General features: G+C 43.5%; 2 protein-coding genes across 2 annotated transcripts in view; one reads left to right on the plus strand and one right to left on the minus strand.

Annotated features, from left to right (window-relative positions):
* ada2b (adenosine deaminase 2b) overlaps nucleotides 1-18189 on the plus strand; it is a gene marked incomplete at its 5' end in the record, with an annotated part of 465058 nt that extends 446869 nt beyond the window's left edge. Inside the window, one exon of the mRNA XM_079494110.1 lies at nucleotides 18170-18189. The remainder of the gene's footprint in view (nucleotides 1-18169) is intronic.
* The window catches only part of LOC306916759 (thyrotropin-releasing hormone-degrading ectoenzyme-like), a gene marked incomplete at its 5' end in the record, with an annotated part of 250604 nt that overhangs the window by 189120 nt on the left and 41170 nt on the right, over nucleotides 1-20314 (minus strand). The window contains one exon of the mRNA XM_079494774.1: nucleotides 2055-2181. Within this exon, the coding sequence (XP_079350900.1) occupies nucleotides 2055-2181 (127 nt within the window). The remainder of the gene's footprint in view (nucleotides 1-2054; nucleotides 2182-20314) is intronic.

Raw genomic sequence — 20314 nt, forward strand, 5'->3', positions numbered from 1 at the left:
TTTCACATTAATTACCTCCACAGTGGCGAGCCGCCATAGAGTCTACGTTCATCAGTGACTCAGCCTTTTTCTTTTCTTAATTAATTTTAATTTAGAATCCCCACTTTGATATGCCTTTTAGGTCACGGACCCCCATTTGATATAATTATTTGTTTTTTTGTTTTTCTGAGATGTTTGTTTAATCCAGGGTTCCACCACGCGTAATACGCTAATAGTCGCGTTATGATGACGAAACCGGAAATCAAGTCATCCTCTGGGCTGCTAGGGCTTCTGGGAAATTGAGCCCAATGCATGTGAACGGGCCGTTTGTTTAGACTACAACATGCTGGGCAGGGTGGTTTCGTTTCGCATTGTCATGGCCGCTGGAGCTTCTGATCATAACAACCCATCGGACTATTTTTCGCCGGATTTTCGTGGTTGAAAGCTGCAAATACTTCAGCGTATGCTCTAAAGGTAATAAAACAATATCGGCAGCGTAGAATGTTGGATTAAATAGCGGGGAACGCGGGTTATGCAGTAATACTGTTAACTGCAACCAAAATGTGGAATGCACAAACTCATGAGCTCAGCTTGTATTGCTTTTTTAACGTCATGCCATCTGGACAAAGATACAGAACCTTGCCATGGAAAAAGGTCTGTTTCAGTAGGAGTTTTGTCCCCTCAGCCATCGCGGCATTACAAACAAACTGCCCCACCGATACCGATAGGATGGTTCTCGTGCATACATGATTGGGTGGTTCTGTATACAGTGGGGACCTCATGTTTTTGTATCGTCTTGGTGTTATGTGCTATTTTTGATGTGGGTGTTGAACAGACTGTGAAGACAAATATCCTTCGGGACAATAAATAAATATATGCTATTTTTGAATGGGCAAAGAAACCTCCGTCACAACGTGACGCAACGTGTTGCATTGTGAGCGTGTCTATCTGCTATTTTCAGCTAAAGCTTTCCACACAATTCGGATGCTGGGGGTTTAAGTAACTGCAATCAACATGGAGTGCATTACCAAAAGCCAGTAAAACTCCCTACCTACCCAAACTCAAAAGTAAACCTAAAAAGAATGGCTGGCCTCAAAATACAACTGGGCTTAGTAGAAAGAACACCCTATAGGAACACCTTGCTAGTAGCAAATGAGTACAACACAATTGTACGACAAGGCAGTGCATCAATGTACAAAAGAAAACCCCCAAAAATATGGAGATACAATGTTTCTGCCCCCGACAGCAACAATATATTACATAGCGTGTTGTTATGTATTACTACAGTACGGACATTATTTTGCGGTATATGCAAATGACATCATCACAGTCATAGACTGACTTGCTGCGAGGCAGTCGATTTGTAATGGCGGCCGCATTGGAAACTAGCAAATGACTCGTGCTGAACTATCGGTCAGACACACAAAAATGATTCCGTTTCAATCTAGATGATCTATTTGAATGAGAATTCATCAACATAATGTGTGGTGCAGTTATTCATAACAGGTTGGGACGGCTCTCCTCCATTCCGGTGGCGATAGGAGCATAATACAGTATAGTATACTATAGGGCTGCATGCAATGCAACTATCGGTTATCTTCTTAGTGATTATTCTATTGATTACCACTATTCAAATTAATGTGTTTGATTTTTACATATAAGAAGATACAATCCGCAGTCTCTGTATGCAGTCTCAGGAGTCATTTTTTGAGTGGTGCAACCACTCCAAGGAACAGCAATGTCCTCACCTATGTGACTATGTCCTCACCTATGTGACTATGTTTAGAGTACCAGTAGGGGCAAAAGTGGCACTGTTGTGCCAGAAACAGAGAGAGGGAGATAGTGTTGCACTGTTGCCTGCTAATTAAAGAGAGAGAGAGAGAGAGAGACAGAGAGAGGCAGGGGGAGAGGGGAGTTGCACCACTCAGTTCACACAGATTTTTTTAATAATGTTTACGATATGCAGCAGCCGCACACGCACGCACGCACGCACACACACACGCACGCACGCACGCACACGGAGGAACAGACAGTTATCTAATAAGGTCAGAGAGTGTCAGGCAGGAGGTACTGACCCAGTTTGGGGAGGGAGTACTTCACTTTGAAGTAATCCTCGTAGAAAGTCAGCAGCCTCTTGGTGATGTGGAGAGCGTAATCTCCCGCTCCGCTGGAAATGGCATCGGGCCTCGCGTACAGACGGATCTGAAACAAGGAGCAGCACAACAAGAATATGGGATTAGACAAAAAAAAAAGTTCTCAAACTTTTTCATGTCAAGGAGGACCCCTAATTTGATCATGTACTTTGCTGCGACTGATCGGGCTGGACCCCGATCTAAAAAGTCTTTGTACCAGAGAAGGGTAACATTAGTACTTTTTTCCCCACCAAAATATTTAGGTAATTGCAGATCTACAAGTTCAGAACGCGTTTTGAATATAGCCAAAGTATAAGGTTAAAGTAGTTAATCCATTTAGGCCTGACGTCGCAATAAATAAAAGGTCTTCTGAAAGAATATTATATTCAAAGATTTGTGCCACATTTTCACGATTTTTCAAAAATAGCAGACCCACAAGCTCGTAGCAAGCCACTCGGTAGCGCGCTATGAGCTTGTAGATCTGCTATTTTTCAATAGCTAAAGAATAACATAATGCTTAGTTAAAACACCAAAACGGGTTCCCGTCCAGAATGGGTTTTAAACTGCTCGATTCATTTTGGGGACCCGCTGGAGGTTGGAACCCCCTCAAGGACTTCCAGGGGTCCTGGGGGACCCCACCATTGAGAACCATTGGATTACACTAATCCAGGCTTTCCCAAACTGTGGTGCGCGTTACAGCGTACCCCCTGTGGTGCGCGTACCCCTTGTGGTGCGTGGACGGCCTGCAGGGGTTGCGTGACATGAAAAGGGACGGTTTATAGTGTTATTTAACACAAAACGTCAAAATCCGGTAAAACACTGTTTTTGTATAGAGCTGCATGACTCGAGATGGGAGAGCAGCAGCAGCTCAGTCTCTCTCTCTGTAGTGACATTCCTCCCCACAGTCCACCCTTTCCAAGTTCCCTCACACATCCAGTGTCACAGTTTCAACTCAAGACATGAAGCCAACTCACATTAGGTGCTGCCAGACTTACTAAAGAGCCGCGCACATTCTCGGCTGTGCGCAGCTTATTTTTCCGGGTTTTTAGACAGCTGGTGGATGGAAATTAAGCTCCACCTCCGCGGACAACTTGCGCAACGGCCAGATTCCCGGAAACGCTCTCCTCCGTGCAAGTCGTCCGCGGAGGTGGAGCTTAATTTCCATCCACCAGCTGTCTAAAAACTCGGAAAATAAGCTGCGGACAGCGTAAGACGTGCGCGGCTGTCGGCCGTTTTGCGCTTAGGTGTGGAAACACTGATTGTCTGTCCATTATTTGTCGACACTTTGCAAAGTAAAATCCACAGGGTGTAGCATTAGTATTTAGTAGGCTGTGTTAACCAGCGCTATAATGAAGAGCTGCGCAGCGCAAGCCAGGTAATAAACACCAGCCAGCTGCAAATGCTTCGGTCTTGATTGTGTGTGTGTGTGTGTGTGTGTGTGTGTGTATGTGTGTGTGTGTGTGTGTGTGTGTGTGTGTGTGTGTGTGGCTCTCAACCTAAAGTGAAGATGCAGATGACTGTATGGTCATCTGCTGCTATAGTGGTGACCTGAGGAAGCTCCAGGTTGTCCAGAACAGGGCTGCACGGTTGGTAATGGGTTGCCCTCTCAGAACAAATGTGAGTCGTATGCATGCCTGCCTCTCCTGGCTTACCGTTGAGGTTATCTTTTAATACTCTTGTGTTGTTCAAAACAGTCATGAGTAGTAAAACTCCTGTTTTCATAAATTCACAGATTGTTTTTAGTAATACTGTGCATGATCATGACACTAGAGGTTCCAGTAATTGGCAGCTTGTGTTACCTCGCCCAAAATATAATTTTCTAAAGAGATCATTTATTTATAGATCATTGTCACTTTGTCTGTCATCGTCGATGAAACGAGAAGGAGAATGGCTGGGCACGTACTCCGACTGCCAAGAGAGAGACCGGCAAGTGTGGCAATGGACTGGATGCCAGAAGGTGGAAATAGGAAGAGAGGGAGGTCAAAGAAGACATGGAGACAGACAGCTAAGGAAGACCTAAGCGAGATGGGTGTCAGCTGGCACGGAGCAAGAAGGGTCGCCAGAGACCGGAGTAAATGGAGGACTCGTCACCCAATGTTCCAATAGGAACGGGAGGAACTAAGTAAGTAAGTCACTTTGGAATAACCTGCCTCGAAACCTAAATAAATAGTAAATTAACGTTTAAAAAGCATCTAAAATTCCATTTGATACAGTGAAGTGTTTTTTTTTTTTCACACTCACTTGTAATCTTAGCAATTTTTATTTGTATTTCATCCGAACTAATGTAAGTTGAATACTGACTTTTTAACAAATGTGTATTTGTAATTGTATGTGTACTGGAATGTGTTCAGCTGTGGCTGAACCACATCTAGCCAAGTGTTGTAACTGACTGTCTTGTGGGCACGATAAGAACTGGAATGTTTATTCTTATGTGGACCCCAGGAAGACTAGCTGGTTGCTATGGCACCAGCTAATGGGGATCCTTAATACAAATCAAATCAAAGGAACGCAGGCCTAATATTATTAATGCATTTTGGCTATGTGCAATAATGCAAAAAAAAAAAAAAAAAAAAAAAACACACACACACACACTTTTGCTAATCACTTTCGGCCAAATACAACAAGACCGGACATTGGGGTGGTGCGTCAGCTAGGTCAGGGGGTAACAGGGGGTGCACGACCAAAAAGGTTTGGGAACGCCTGCAACAATCCATTGATTTAATACTTTGACACTTGGTCCAAAAGGATATCACAGAAACAAGTCCTTGCAGTCTTGTTTCCATTCAGGTCCTGGGTATTCATCATTAGAGGCTCTAATCATTAGAGCAATGGCTCTCAACGTTATGTTTAATTTCACGCACCCCCAAATTGATGCATCACATCACGGTTATGCCACGGATCCCGTTTCACACTACTACTGCGATCGGTATCAAGTGCCTCAACGCCTGATTTCTGAACGCTTTCAGACCATACAAAAGAGCATACACTGTACGGCTGCAGGCAGCACTGTTTGAATAGATGGTTAGATTTATACCTGGATAAAGTCGCGACCACGACTTGCTGTGGGGAAGTTTCAGACTCTTTCTAGCGATAGGGTTGTGTTCATACAGTATGAATGGTCAGTTTTGGTCACAGGTGTGTTTTTGTACCTCTTGGAAGTTGGCTTGTCTCTTCCAACAGGAACATTTCTCAAAGAGAAAACCAGCACTCACGGAACTCTCGTTTTAAGGCACTTTTAATTTATTCTTGTATCAGTTGACATAGTATGCCGCAGAGCAGCAGTACAACGAACGTGTTTCGGCGTTCAAGCCTTCATCAGCGTTGTCTATCTGCTGGAGACACCGGAAGTGCCACATTATATGGTCTCCCTAGGAGAGACAGTACCTCTGACCCATGCAGAGAATGAGTTCTCAGCCAACTTGTACCAAAAGTGCAAACCTAACAATTCAAACAACTTTATACATTATAGACGTAAGAGTCCTTAAATACCTATATACACATCTAAATTATGTTGACATATCAGTCCTTTTATCCCATATGAAAGTACCAGAAATAAGGTTCACATATTGACAGTTGACACACATACAAAATGCACCAAGACACATCTGACTGAGTCCTTAAAGAGAAGGGTTAAAAGTGCCTTAAAACGAGAGGTAAAGATGCTCAAAGTGTCGCAAAGTGCGAGCTATTACCCTGATAATTTGTCTCTTCCAAACAACCGCTGCTTTTCACTGGCTTCACTTCTGACAGGTATGAGCGTGAAGCGGAGTTGCACGCGGAAACCATGTGGGAAAAAAAGCCTGACCAACGTCTGACCAATCACAGTCGGCCCGAAATAGTTTGTCTATAGTCACAACATCTCCGAGTCCCACAACACCCGTAATTGGTTCTGGATTCCGCCCACTCCAGTTCCATTGACGACATACAGCCAAACGTAACACATTTAGTCTCTTCCGGTGCACTACCTTTTCTGGGTCAGGGCCAACTTGAAAATCTCAAAAGTGTTGCCCACCCATCTGACCTCTTAACATGGCAGCCGAAAGGCTGAAAGGGTTGGCCGAGTGTATAATCGATGACGACGTATACGGAAGTGCTTCCGTAACGTAACTATGGATTTACGGCAGTTCAATGTCACAGCTGCGCTTTTACAGAATGTAAAAGACAGCACCCAGTTTTGTAACTTATAAAACTAGAAAAAGCACATTCAGTGGAAAAAATGTTTGGTCAATGGACTTAAAGGAGATTGTATCAATTAGGGTTGTTCCGATCGGATGATCGGAAATCGGCTCCGATCACATTTCAAAAGAAGATCGGATTTTTAATTGTCTTATGTAAATCTCAAAGAAAGATGTATAAGCAATGAGATTTTGTAAAAACTGTTGTGTTTATGCTAGTTGTTTTCCTTCTGGTCCCAGTCAGAGATCATCAAACAAAGACTAGTCACACTCAGGTGTGAAAGACACCTATGATGAACAAAAATAAATGCAACCCCAGCTATGCATGATGGCATAGGTGTCTGTAGTACTCTCTCTCTGAATGAGAGTTACTCTTTAAGAGTCTTAACTCATAGGTGTCTGTAGTACTCTCTCTGAATGAGAGTTACTCTTTAAGAGTCTTAACTCATAGGTGTCTGTAGTACTCTCTCTGAATGAGAGTTACTCTTTAAGAGTCTTAACTCATAGGTGTCTGTAGTACTCTCTGAATGAGAGAGATACTCTTTAAGAGTTTTAACTTGACTTCAGTTATATAAGCTGTAGAAGTCGGCCTCCTGGTGGCGCTATAACAGGCCATTATTGGTTCATCGTTGGCATCCAGGGAGTGTGTGTGCAAAATATGGCATGGACCGGGTTAACGGTGCCGGAGATTAGCTGGTAACAGACGGACGGACGGACGGACTCACACACACACACACACACACACACGGACGGAGTGCAAAACATACTCTCTCCCCATGCCTTCGGCCTGGTGGAGACAATTCTAATAAAAGTAGTCACATTTTGCCTTTCAATATTGAATTGTGATATGGCATAAGTGTTATATCAAAATCACACCCGTGTGAACTGAGTGGTGCAACTCTGTGTGGGGGGTCCCCGGTGGGTCCCCGGAACTTCCAGACCCACAGGAACGCGCCCAGGGTGCCGCCCCGGTTCCGGCGAGCTGTCCCGCGTCCGAAACGGTCGAGAAATGACAGAGTTACTGTGTGGGGGAATTGGCATTTAGCAGATACCTCTCCCCCTCTTTCTCCCCCTGCTCCCCCCCCTCCCCCTGCTCCCCCCCCCCCCCCCCTCCCCCTCCCCCTCTCCCTCTGTAATTAGCAGGCAACAGTGCAACACCATCTCTCTCTCTCTGTTTCTAGCACAACAGCGCTACTTTTTCCCCTACTGGTACTCTAAACATAGGGACAGACAGGTACGTGGACATGGGGAGGGACATAGGGACATTGCTGTTCCTTGGAGTGGTTGCACCACTCAAAAAAATAAAGATCGGATCGGGAAAGATCCGTATCGGTATGTCTCAAAATCAAATGATCGGAATCGGATCGGGAGCAAAACAAACCGTGATCGGGACATCCCTAGCATCAATATTAACATAACAACAACCACACTGTAACAACATTTTCCAGACACTCCAGGCTGTTTACATTATCTCTGTCTCTAACCAAATGAAGCATTCCTGTGAGTGCATGGGATTACATGTTCTGTACGCAACGCTAATCAATATTTAAAAGAAAACGGTATCCCTGATGATGGCATCCAGCTGTGAGTAGGTGTTATAGACCCTGAGGGAAGACAGTGGCAAGTGGAATCTCAGAGGGGGGGGAGAAAACCCGTCAATTTGATCTCAAGACTGTCTGTGTGGTAGGTAGGTATAGACGAGCCTGAATTAGCATTTTGTTTCACTCCATTATTCAGTCTGAAATCCCTCTCAATGCAGCCGATTTCTGAGATGGAGGCATGGGCAAACTGGGACTCTTTGACGGTTGGTTCATGCTGTATCATCCCTAACCCCATTGGGCCTGTTAGATTCTCAACCCAGAAAACCCCTCCGTAAGCAGCGCCAGCCCGCTGAAAGCGTGGCTAGCGATTCAGGGGCTGGAGGAGGAGACAGGCTATGTTAGATCAGACACTGAGAACCAGCGGATTACACCCCTGTGGTCCCACAGTCGGACAGCGAGAAATGGACCCGGTTCACAAGAGAACAAATGTACCGCAGAATGACACAAAGAAATGTAATTAGTCCCAGCATATAAAGAACAAACGGCATCAGACCAGACCAAACCCTTTGTGCAAGAGACGAGTTAAACGCAGGCCAATTCCATGGCGTAATAGAAAGAAATGGAACGTGGCCAATGCGTAGAAAGGGAGGTGTGGGGGGGGGGGGGGCGGAGAGAGAGAGAGAGAGAGAGAGAGAGAGAGAGAGAGAGAGAGAGAGAGAGAGAGAGAGAGAGAGAGAGAGAGAGAGAGAGAGAGAGAGAGAGAGAGAGAGAGAGAGAGAGAGAGAGAGAGAGAGAGAGAGAGAGAGAGAGAGAGAGAGAGAGAGAGAGAGAGAGAGAGAAAGAGAGAGAGATGCTGATCCAATTGTCAGGAATAATTCCAGCCAATAACAAAATCGTTGCTGTCTGGCAGAAACCTTGTATCTCCATATTTCAGGTTTTAACGATTTCCTTTACTTATTTTCCCGTAAATAACTATCCTGTACTACAGTTTCACACAAAAGCACCGACAAAATGCTGTATCTACAAGCTCCAATAAACGCTTTGGCTATTTTAGCTGCACGCTTTTTATAATTCTAAATCCTGAAAAGTAACAGTGTTTGGGATGTGTGAGGTTTCCACCCCGGCAGCAGCGAAATGCGAGGTGCCAGACAGAGAAGGGTGTTTTTTTAGAGCAGATTGAACACATTGAAATAAATAAAAGACACCCGGGATGAAAACATGAACAGTGTGCAGATCACAGTTCACACCTATCAGGGGGATTTGTAGGATGAAAACATGAACAGTGTGCAGATCACAGTTCACACCTATCAGGGGGATTTGTAGGATGAAAACATGAACAGTGTGCAGATCACAGTGCACACCTATCAGGGGGATTTGTAGGCGTTAGAGATTCTTTATCTTTGATCGACCTGCCAACAGCTTTATGGCCTGGCTTCTGTGACACACCCATGTGGATAGAGAGAGAGGTAGGTGGTGGTGGGGGGTGGAATGGAGGGAGGAAGGGAGGGTGGAGAGCCAGAGGGGTGCACACACGCAGGCAGGCAGATTTACTGACAGACAGAGGTTGAAGGTTGAACGATCTGGGCCAGTGAAATACTGTATCAGACAGGACAGGACAGACAGACAGACAGGCGGACAGACGGATAGATGGATAGAGATATAATGGATAGATAGACTTTTTCCATATCAAGGACCCCAAAAAAGATATGTATTTGTATACGATATGCATGCTGAGACCCCAATCTCAGCATACTTTGTTCTAGGGAGCCCCAGATGCAAAGATTTGAGTTACAAAAAAATTGTTTTGAAAGACTAAACTAAAGACAAATCTTCACGATTAGTATATAACAAATCTACAAGCTCATAGCGCAGCCCTAAGTGACGCAATATTAGCTTGAATATCTGATATTGTCGAGTGGTGCAACCACTCCAAGGAACAGCAATGTCCCTGTGTCCCCATGTCCGTCCCTATGTTTAGAGTACCAACAGGGGGCGCTGTTGCACCACTCACTTCAGACTGGTCTTTGACAGAGAGAGAGAGAGAGAGAGAGAGAGAGAGAGAGAGAGAGAGAGAGAGAGAGAGACCGAGACAGAGAGAGAGTTCAAATATTCCACATGATCTTCCTAATCAGCAGTAATAAATAATGGAAATGGAAGTCATTCTTTTGAAGATGAATTGGACACGACACGTGGATGTCAAAGCGTTTATCTTGCCAAAGGCCTTTTCTTGACTGACCTGACTTCTCTGTCGGCGCAATTAGACGGGCCGGATTTATCAAACGGCAACATTGCATTTGAAGGTTGAAGGTTTAACGATCTGGGCCAGTGAAATACTGTATGAAATGCTATATGCACGACATCACTAGCTGCAGGATGTGTTGAGATGCATATATTCCTGTAGGGTAGCACACGGCCGCCCGGAGCCGAAGATCCGAGCCCTGAACAGATATGGAATAGAATAGAACTAGAAAAAGTGCCCCTCGGGCACAGGTCTCCACCAGGTCAGGTCAGGTTGTGGCCTCCTGGTGGCGCTATAATAGGCCAATGTGAAAAGGGTGCCATTTGTTCTTAAGGGCAATTGGATGATTTGAGGCATTTTGTTCCAAAAATGTGTTCCACCTGTTGGTGGCGCTATAACAGGCCAATGTGAAAAGGGTGGGATATATTCCTCAGCCTAGTAGGAAAGTCTGTGAAAGATTTCACGTAAATTGCACGCTGCGTTCATGATTTGAGGCTTTTTGTTTCAAAAGGGCCAATCCTGCAAACTTTGAAAGCCAACGTTAGCCAATTAGGATGGAATATGAAATATCGGACAGATTTATCTTGAACACATGACTATAGAGATAGTGTGTAACGATTTGCGGGATTTTTGGGCAGAATCTGGAGGATATAGAAAATATGCTACCATAATTAAGCAGACGCGGGGCACGCACAGGCCGCACATGCGCACAGGCCACACACACACACACACACACACACACACACACACACACACACACACACACACACACACACACACACACACACACACACACACACACACACACACACACACACACACACACACACACACACACACACACACACACACACACACACACACACACACACACACACACACACACACACACACACACACACACACACACACACACACACACACACACACACACACACACACACACACACACATCACCAGGGGACTATGATCCAATACAAACAGTGAGGAAGTGCACTGAACTAATAAATAAAACTAAGTGGATGTGCCAGAACCGTCTTCAATTAAAGACAGACAAAACTGAAGTAATTGTTTTTGGAGCAAAAAGGAAGAAATGATTAAAAGTCAGCGCTCAGCTTCAATCAATAATGTTACAAACAACACCCAAAGCCAGGCATCTTTGCGTAGTCATGTACTCAGACCTGAATCTTATCAGCCACATTAACACCATTACAAAGTCAGCCTATCTATCGCCTTCAAGATAGGTAAGTTATATATTTTTTTTACATATTTTCTGTTAACAAGTTAAAGCGCTATATTTTCCGATTTCTGACCATTCCCACGTTAGGTGTGGGGTTTTACAAAGTTTTTTGACCGTGACATTTTTTGAGCGCATACGCCCATGCTCAAGTCAAGTCTGAGGCTGACTTATCAGGGATCAAAGCTTGCGTACAATTATTTTGCATGCTTTAGTCTTCATGCTGAATCAATAAATAGTCACAAACCTCAAATGAAATATGTAGGCTATGTGCCATTGTGACATTGGTCAACACATGAACCAAATTATAGCTTATATATATTGCTGAAATCGATGTATTGTGCAGCTTGCTCTTGTATGCATATTCTGTGGTTCACATTAGGGCTAATTATATAAAAAGACAGAAGACAGACAGACAGACAGACAGACACTGTATATACGGTAGTTTTGATATTTAGGGTTCCATAGTAAATTAACTGTGACACTGCAGTGCTCATCATAGCAATTATCAGGATTGCAGTTTGTGAGTGAAGCCAATCTGTAGCTATTATAAAAACATTAATAGAGACATTCAGAGTGAATTTTAGCTGAGCAAGACCTCATTAAGTTGTTAGGACCTCAGTGCTCCATGGGTTATATAATTATCATAGTCCTCATGTGCACATAGCGTGTGTAAGCTGTGATTAGTCTCCGATTGAGAGGGCAGACATGCATCCAGTATATGTGACCAGGCCCAGAGAAAGGTTCCTCGCGAGGGCAGTAGAGAATTCTTGTATTCTTGAATTCTTGTAAGAAAATATCTGTGCACGCACTCACGCACATCATCATTGTTCGACCGTCTCACAATGCCACGCCAGACTTTCCGGTCCTTCATTGCCATCCCCAGTTCCTGCTTAAGGCCTATTCATAGTCTGGATTTTAGGTGGTGAGGTGACCACCGCTCCGGTGGTGAGCTGACCACCGGAGCTGAAATAACGTTGAGCGGTGGTGAGTAAAAACAGAGAAGGGCTGGAGCAGTGGCGGTGGTTTGCTCGTCACCGCGGCTCGTGACGTCATGTTGTAGTTCGGTGGTCACCTAACCACCGAAAATCCAGACTATGTATGAGCCTTTACTGATGCATGTGTCCCTAGTGATGACATCAGGGAACGACAGTTTTCTACCTTTGGTCTGCTTTGAGGCAGGATTCCAGAGAAGAAGGGAAGATCATATAACCTCATTGTCAGCTCTGTAGCAGTGGCTGACAAACTGTGTTCTTCTGGATCGGACTAGTGAAGAAACTAGGGGAAGGTTGCCTTATATAAGATTAGTTGATGGGCGGCTCTTCCAAGAGAGATGTTGCGCTCTTAGAAGGCGGGTGTAAGTGCCATCCGAACCGTTTCTCTAATTTATTTGAAAGTGTCCATGTCTCGGAGCTACTTGTAGTCATCAAGCTGTTTCAGAGGAGTGTTGTACATGTTTTTATAATGTGGTTATTGTTGGATTTGTATACGGTATATTTACGTATTCAGTTTTCGTCTCATTGAGATAAAGACCAAGAAGGTCTTCTCAAGAGGCTGAATGAGAGCCTGAGCGTATTCCAATGATTGACTGATAAGCGAAGTCATAAGCCAAGTCAGTCATCAGAAGTCGCACGCGCGCACGCACGCACGCATGCACGCACGCACGCACGCACGCACGCACGCACACACAATCATGTGATGTGGCTACAGTATACAGCAGGGGTTAAATGGTAAATGGTGCATTTATATAGCGCCTTTATCCATGCCCGAGCGCCATCCAGGGCATGCGCGACATGAAAAGACTAATGGTGGTGCTATGGTTTTATTCTAAATATATGAACATAATATGCCAATACAGTATATGGAAAGTTATGCAGAACATAGCCTATGCTGCATATAATGTATATTCCATATTCAGGTTAATATATACACATGTGCATATATGTGGATAAATAGGAAATATATGTATCCATATACAGTAGCTTATGCAATTTATATTTCCATGTGTGGGGGTGTGTCAGCTAGGTTGGGAGGTAACAGGGTGCATGACCAAAAAGGTTTGGGAACCGCTGGCATACAGTGATTTTCAAGCACTACGAAATCTGCCCGAAGATTCTTTGGATGCTCACAAATCCATTATGCCTCTTCAGAAAGAGCTGCTATCGAGCTCCAGAGCGGCCCCAACCCATTTAACTGCAGTGCACACATTGTGTTGATACAAGCTTATTCAAATAGATCAGATTGAAATGGAGTCATTTTCTGTGAATGGGTACGTTTACATGAGGTCTTTCAACCCCTCTTAATTCCGAATAGAAGTGAAATCCTATTAAACGTTGTCATGTAAACACCTACAAAAACGTAAATCCGAATGAAAATGCTCGATGCGATTTAAAAACCATTCCGATGTCACTGGCCGGATTATTCCGATGTTGAATGCGATTGGCCGAAAGTTGGACTCATGTATACACTGCTTCGGATGTAAATTCATTCTGGTCTTTCTGAGCATGCTCATTTCCAAGGCGCTCCAACTCCAAGGCGCTCATATCCAAGGCGCGCCGAGGAGTTTGCACATAGAGCGCGTTATTTCGTGCATTTTGCAGATCCGAAATAGCCTACACACAAAAAAAACGTGGAGCAGGCTGCAGCAGCAGTGGTGATGATGATCCCCCTGATCTGTGAGTGTTCGAAGATCCAACCGTCCCGAGTTGATGATCACTCTGATAATTTTCAAACATGTTTGATAGGCCTATAGGTTATATAGCCAGCCTATATGTATCTGGATGCTTCATGCTACTGTAGGCTAAGTGCATGGGGGACTCACAGAAAGACGGAGGCGAGAGAGGACGAAATGCCGTCAGTCCGCTGTTCAGTAATCTCTCTCACACACACACACACACACACACACACACACAGTCCCAAGAATACGCTATTATCGCTATAATGTCCATCCTATCCCTTTAAACTTTTATAGGCTATAACTTTCCTATTCCAAGTTGCAACCAAAACGTCATGAAACATAACGGCTTTGCAGTTTAATTGGGACACGTTGTCAGCCTGTAGATCAGCGCTTACTTACACAATGTACGTGCATTGTGCAAAGACGAATCACAAATAAACATAAACATAATAATCAGTGTGCGTGCCCTGGCCGTGCTGTAGTGTAGATAATAAAGTACAAATAAAAACGAGATGATCACCTTCCCAGCGGAGAAGGGGAGCCGCAGCGGGTGGGGAATAAAATACGGTAAACATATACGCCCGCCCCTATCCAACCAGCAGCCTCAAAGCTACTGCAGAATGAAATGATGGGATTTCAAAGTATCGTCTTTCACATAATGAATGAACTGCCTATATTTTATGTGTCCAACACGTGTCCATCACGTGAATTAACATGTATCATGTCTTATATCACATCTCCTTGTAAACGCTCATTCGGAATGACCATTTCCCATGTAAACACGCAGCAAAAAACATTACTTCGGATGTATTTTATTCGGAAGTATTTATTCGGAATGATCAGCCTGCAAGGCTGCATGTAACCGCGGCCATTGACTGACCGATAGTTCAGCACAAGTCATGTGCTAGTTTCAATACAGAGTCACCATTACAAAACGACTGCTTGGCAGTCAGTCCCCGACTGGGATGATTTCCATATTTTAACTGTGTATGGTTTGTTTTTGTGAATACTACCATGTATAAAGAATAGCCAATCTACGTGACTATGATGTGACAAAAGAAAACTGTAAGTGAAAAGGGCCTTGCAAACGGCGAGCGAAAAAACATGCCTATAGTTCATATTCAATGAGACCTCATGCGTTTTTGCTCGGAGAAGTCGCAGCGCGACAATGCAAGCGTATTTACATGAGCGCGGTCCCGTGAATTTGTTGCGAGCGTTGCTCGTTACGTGCACACGCCCACGACTCACCAGACCTGGATTCTGTTTAGCTTTTTTTTGTTTTGCTTGCGTTGTTGCGCCCCTCTTGAGCAGACCTGGAGGAGACCTGTGTTGATGCAGGCAACAACGCCTGCGTTCCTCGCGTCACGTTTGCAAGGCCCTAAAGTGAGAGTGGTTAAGTCTGTCTGTGGGTTATATCAATATTGAACCAATGAAAAGTACTAACAAGATCTCATGACAATTCCAGTGACTAAATACTAACTACAATGGATCCAATGGAACACAATTGAGGGCCTCTTTAAATTTAGAGGCCCTCAGTTGTGGAGCTGTCTCTCTAGTCATCTGGTCGTCTCTTATCTAGTCATCACTCATCACTATCCTGGCCAATACTTAAGAAACATCTAAAACAATATCAAATGTCTTCTGTAGTCAGAATTATCTCTATATTGCACTGCTGCTCCCTCGTATTATTTAGTATTGTTCTTATTGAACTTTTAACCCATGTTATTTAATGACCTCTTCCAGTAAGGAAAGGATTCTAAATAAGCCTGCCGGCTTTTGACTTTCCTCGAACAGCAACTTGTTTTCTTTGCTATATATATATCATTTCTACATAGAAACTAAACTATACTAAACTAAACTAAACACAGTTAAAAATGTCCTGAATAGATAGACTTCCGGTATGACACCAGAGAGAGCGGCAGCATAGAACAACAGCTCCCAGCAAGGTCTACTTTATTTCCCCTAAAAAACGACTATATTCCGAAAAATAAACACAAAAATGGAAAGGGGAGACAAAAGAAAGACTAAAAGTGATAAAACGACCACCAGATCAGAAAAGAAAGGTAGACAAACAACGGAGAAGAGTTGCGACGGCAACGTGGACCCGGAGCTAAACGCTCCAGGGCGAAACGCCATGGCGTGCCTACAGGCGAGCATGGAGGCGATACACGCTGATATAAAAGCCATGAGGACCGAAGTTAGGAAGGAGTTGGAGGGCTTTAAAGTAACTCTTTTCGAGCAAATGCGCAAAGACATGGCAGACCTCAAAGAAGAATTCAACAACAAACTGACTAGGCTTGTCACAGACTTACAAAGCACCGTGGACAACGCGGAACGGACAGAGCGGCGGGTGGAGAGCGTCGAGGAGTGGAGCTCAGACGCCAAACAAATGATGAGTTCACTACTACAAGACCACGAGACTGCAAGAGAAGGTATTGAACTTAGAAACAAGGTCTCGACGCCAAAACCTACGTTTATACAATGTTGCAGAAAACAGCGAGGGGAATGACATGATGGGGTTCATTAATAACTTTATTAAAACTGAATTAGCACTGGACATTGACCTGGGCATACAGCGCTGCCACCGATCCCTCGGTCCCAAGCCACCACCGACCGCCACCCCTCGTTCAATCATCATGTGCTTTCTGGAGGACAAGACCAAAGAGCTGGTACGTAACACAGCGTGGAAGAAAAAAACTGTCCTACTGAATGGCAAAAGAGCTTATTTTGATAATGACTACCCTCAAGAAATACAGAAAAAAAGAGCCGCGTATGCCCCGATCCGCCTGATCTTAAAAAATAAAGGAATCGCCTTCCACACCCCCCCCTTGACAAAACTACGTGTGTTTTATGATGGGGCCGGTCGCCCCACGGGAGCCAGCACCACTTACAACAGCATGGAGGAAGCAAGAGAGGATTTGAAGAAGAGGGGGATCATGAGCACCGAGGAAGAGGAAAACCTTCGACCCACCACCACCTCCACACCTACAACTACCACCGCAGATAACCTGGCGAAGCTGAGGAAAACATCTTGGGTGAAGGTGGGGAAGAGGACACCACATGACCGAGACGCACTGCGAAGGGCAACACAGAGGCTCCAGGAATTCCGTCGCACCGCAACTCCCCCTCCACTAACCCCCCCACCACCAGATGACGACATCGCCATAACTCATAACGCTGATTGATCTACGACGGAGAAGTACATGGGAAGTATTGGGAGATATCTTTGAATTCGGAATGGGACATAAGACCTGGCACAGTTAGCACAGACCTGTTGTCTGGGAGACCAGGCTGGGGCTCAACAGATGTCATATCACTGTGCACTAAGTTCCTGTTTTTTAGCAGTTAGTTAGTGTTGGAAGGGCCTCCTGGGACCCAGGAGATTACCTTTCCGCTCATGAGGTATTGCTTTGAGAAAGAAACCTCGAGGTGGAAGTCCTGTCTTTGTTTATATGTTTTTTATTTCTTAATTTAAAAGCTTTATATTAATGTATATAATGATGAGAAGTTAAGGCCGCCTTGGGTTCACAATGACAATATTGGTACAACATAGGATAACACAGATTATAATGAGACAATAATTGGACTTAATGTTAACGAGCTACAGAACCCAATTAGGATAAGTAAATTGATAGTTGATAGAGAAAACCAATGATAAAAAAATCATACAAATACTGGTAAAAACGGATAATATACACGGAAAGATATTTGATGAATGACCATTGGATGTATGTGTGAGAAAGGAAAATAGGTGAGACTAAAATTGTGTGAAGACATACTGAGGACATACTACGTAGGTGTTTTATATAATATATATATATATATTTTATTACCACTTGATCTTCTTTTGTGTTGTACTTATTTTTTGCTATTTGTTGTTGCTGTAATGTTAGTTAAGGCTATTATTGGTACTATTTTCTTGTCACATATTAAGGTCTGATTATATTCATAAAAATATTAATGGTAATGAATCAGCAGAATATCAATGTGCTAAAACAGACTTTGCCAAAGCGAATGATCGGTTTGAAAACACTGTGGAAAAGATTGACACCATCTTAGCATAGGACCTCAATCTATTTTGACTCGTTGCATTCTGAATGTTAACAATAGAAATGTAACAATTATATTGTACTGTGATGCCCGAGAGAACTTGCTTGTTCACAAAAAAGAAAACAATAAAAAAATAAAGTTTAAAAAAAAAAAAAAAAAAGTCCTGAATAGTAATAGCTTTGGACATACAAGGTTTCCACCCGACATCGACACCATAATATAAAAGATATTGGTAACACTTGCTATGCATCCCATGTTCATAACGCATTATGAACACACTTATAAGACATTATAATCTTCTCAAACATTTATAATAAATTATAAATGTTAAATGTTAAATTATAAAAAGTTCATGATTATAAAAATAATCATGAACTTTATGATAACACATTATAAAGCTTATTTGGGATGAATAGCAAGTGTTACCTAAATGGGTATTCATCTTTAGTGACCAACATTTTGTATTTATTTTTGACTGGGGGGTCTGCTATTGAAAAATAGCAGATCTACAAGCTCATAGCGCGCCACCGAGTGGCGCGCTATGAGCTTGTAGGTCTGCTATTTTTGAAAAATCGTGAAGATATTTATTTCAGAAAACTGGAGGATTTAGAAGATATTTTTTTAATTTTGAGGTCAGGCCTAAATGGGTTAAGATGTTGATATTAATTTTGTATTCATCTTTAGGAAACAGTACATTTTAACACTGGTCAGTGGGCTAATATAATATCGATCAAGCCCCCAGACATCAATATTATAGTGTTTTCCACCACAAGAAACCACTTTGATACAAAAAAAAAAAATAGGAAAACAGCAGGCAGTGGGACATGTACGTCTACTGACTATACTTCTCAACCTTGGATCAGTGACAGCAAACTGCACCGTGTACGTACGCTTCACTTTCACACACATTCAATCTAAATTAGTCAGTCTCTGATGGGCTACCAACCATCAACCTGATTTTAAAATTCATCTCTTCCTGGCTTAACCCATTTAGGCCCGACGTTGAAATTTAAAAAAAAGGCTTCTAAATCATGACAGTTTTCATAAAAAACCTTATGTTTCTGTATCAGTGGTGCTCAATATTTCATGTCAAGGACCCCCAAGATTATTGTAATATGCCGCCGCCCCTTATCTGAAGATATGTCGTTCCAGGGACCTCCCAGAAGCAAAGATTTGAGTTAAAAACCTTCACTCTGAAAGAATATATATTCAAAGATTTGCACAACATTTTCAAGTTTTCAAAAAATAGCAGATCTACAAACTCGTAGCTCTATGAGCTTGTAGATCTGCTACAATAGCTAAAGTATAACAATGCTTAAAACACCAAACGGGGTTTCCGCCCAGAATGGATTAATGGCCAAATTAATTTACCAGAAAAAGAATTAAATGTAGCATAGCCAAAACTGAAAATAAGTCTCTCCCCATGTCCCTGTAGGGCTTATAATGTATCTAGGATAAAGAAAAGAGCAAAGAGTGCCTGATTAAAAACAATTGGATTAATAACTGGCTTTCATGTCATTTTCTCTCCCTCTGCGCGGTCATCCCCATTCAGGGCACGTTTGCACGGCAACGGTCAGAACAAGGGCCGTTCTGTTCTCACTTTTTATTCCTCGTTTACACTGAGACGCAACAGTGATTGAAAATGCTGTAGTGGCGGTGTGTGACGCGCTGCCAGGTAGACCAGGCCACTGTGGCTCAGGAGGTAGAGCAGGTCGTCCAATGATCCATGGGTCGGCGGTTCGAATCCCGGCTCCTCCTGTCTACATGTCTAAGTGTCCTTGGGCAAGACATTGAACCCCAAATTGCTCCCGATGTGCTGTGACCTTGTATGGCTTCCGCCAGAAAATCGGTGTATGAATGTGTGTGTGAATGGGTGAATGTAATGCACTATGTAAAGCGCCTTGGATAAAGGCGCTATATAAATGCACCATTTACCAGTCACACATGCGTATAGAACCACTTTTGTTCTACTTCCTAACACAGCTGCTTGTTTACACCAATGCATCGCATGGTTCTATATAGGGCTCTGCACCAATGGAATAGCATATGCGACGTGAGCCGTGACTTGACATCACACATTTTACGGATTTCCCCCCTGTGTTGCCCGTTTACATGGAGACACAAGGCGGAGAGTTTCCAAAGATTTCCAACTATGGAAAGGGGGTTGTGTTTCACTTTGTAGCATTTTAAACACCTGATAACGGCATTATCGTGTAAACGGATGGGGGCGCCCGCTGGCCAAGTGGTCCAGGCGCATGCCACATATAGGCTCTGGCCTGACGGC

Source organism: Electrona antarctica (genome assembly GCF_951216825.1).
Source record: "Electrona antarctica genome assembly, chromosome: 23".
Taxonomy (NCBI): domain Eukaryota; kingdom Metazoa; phylum Chordata; class Actinopteri; order Myctophiformes; family Myctophidae; genus Electrona; species Electrona antarctica.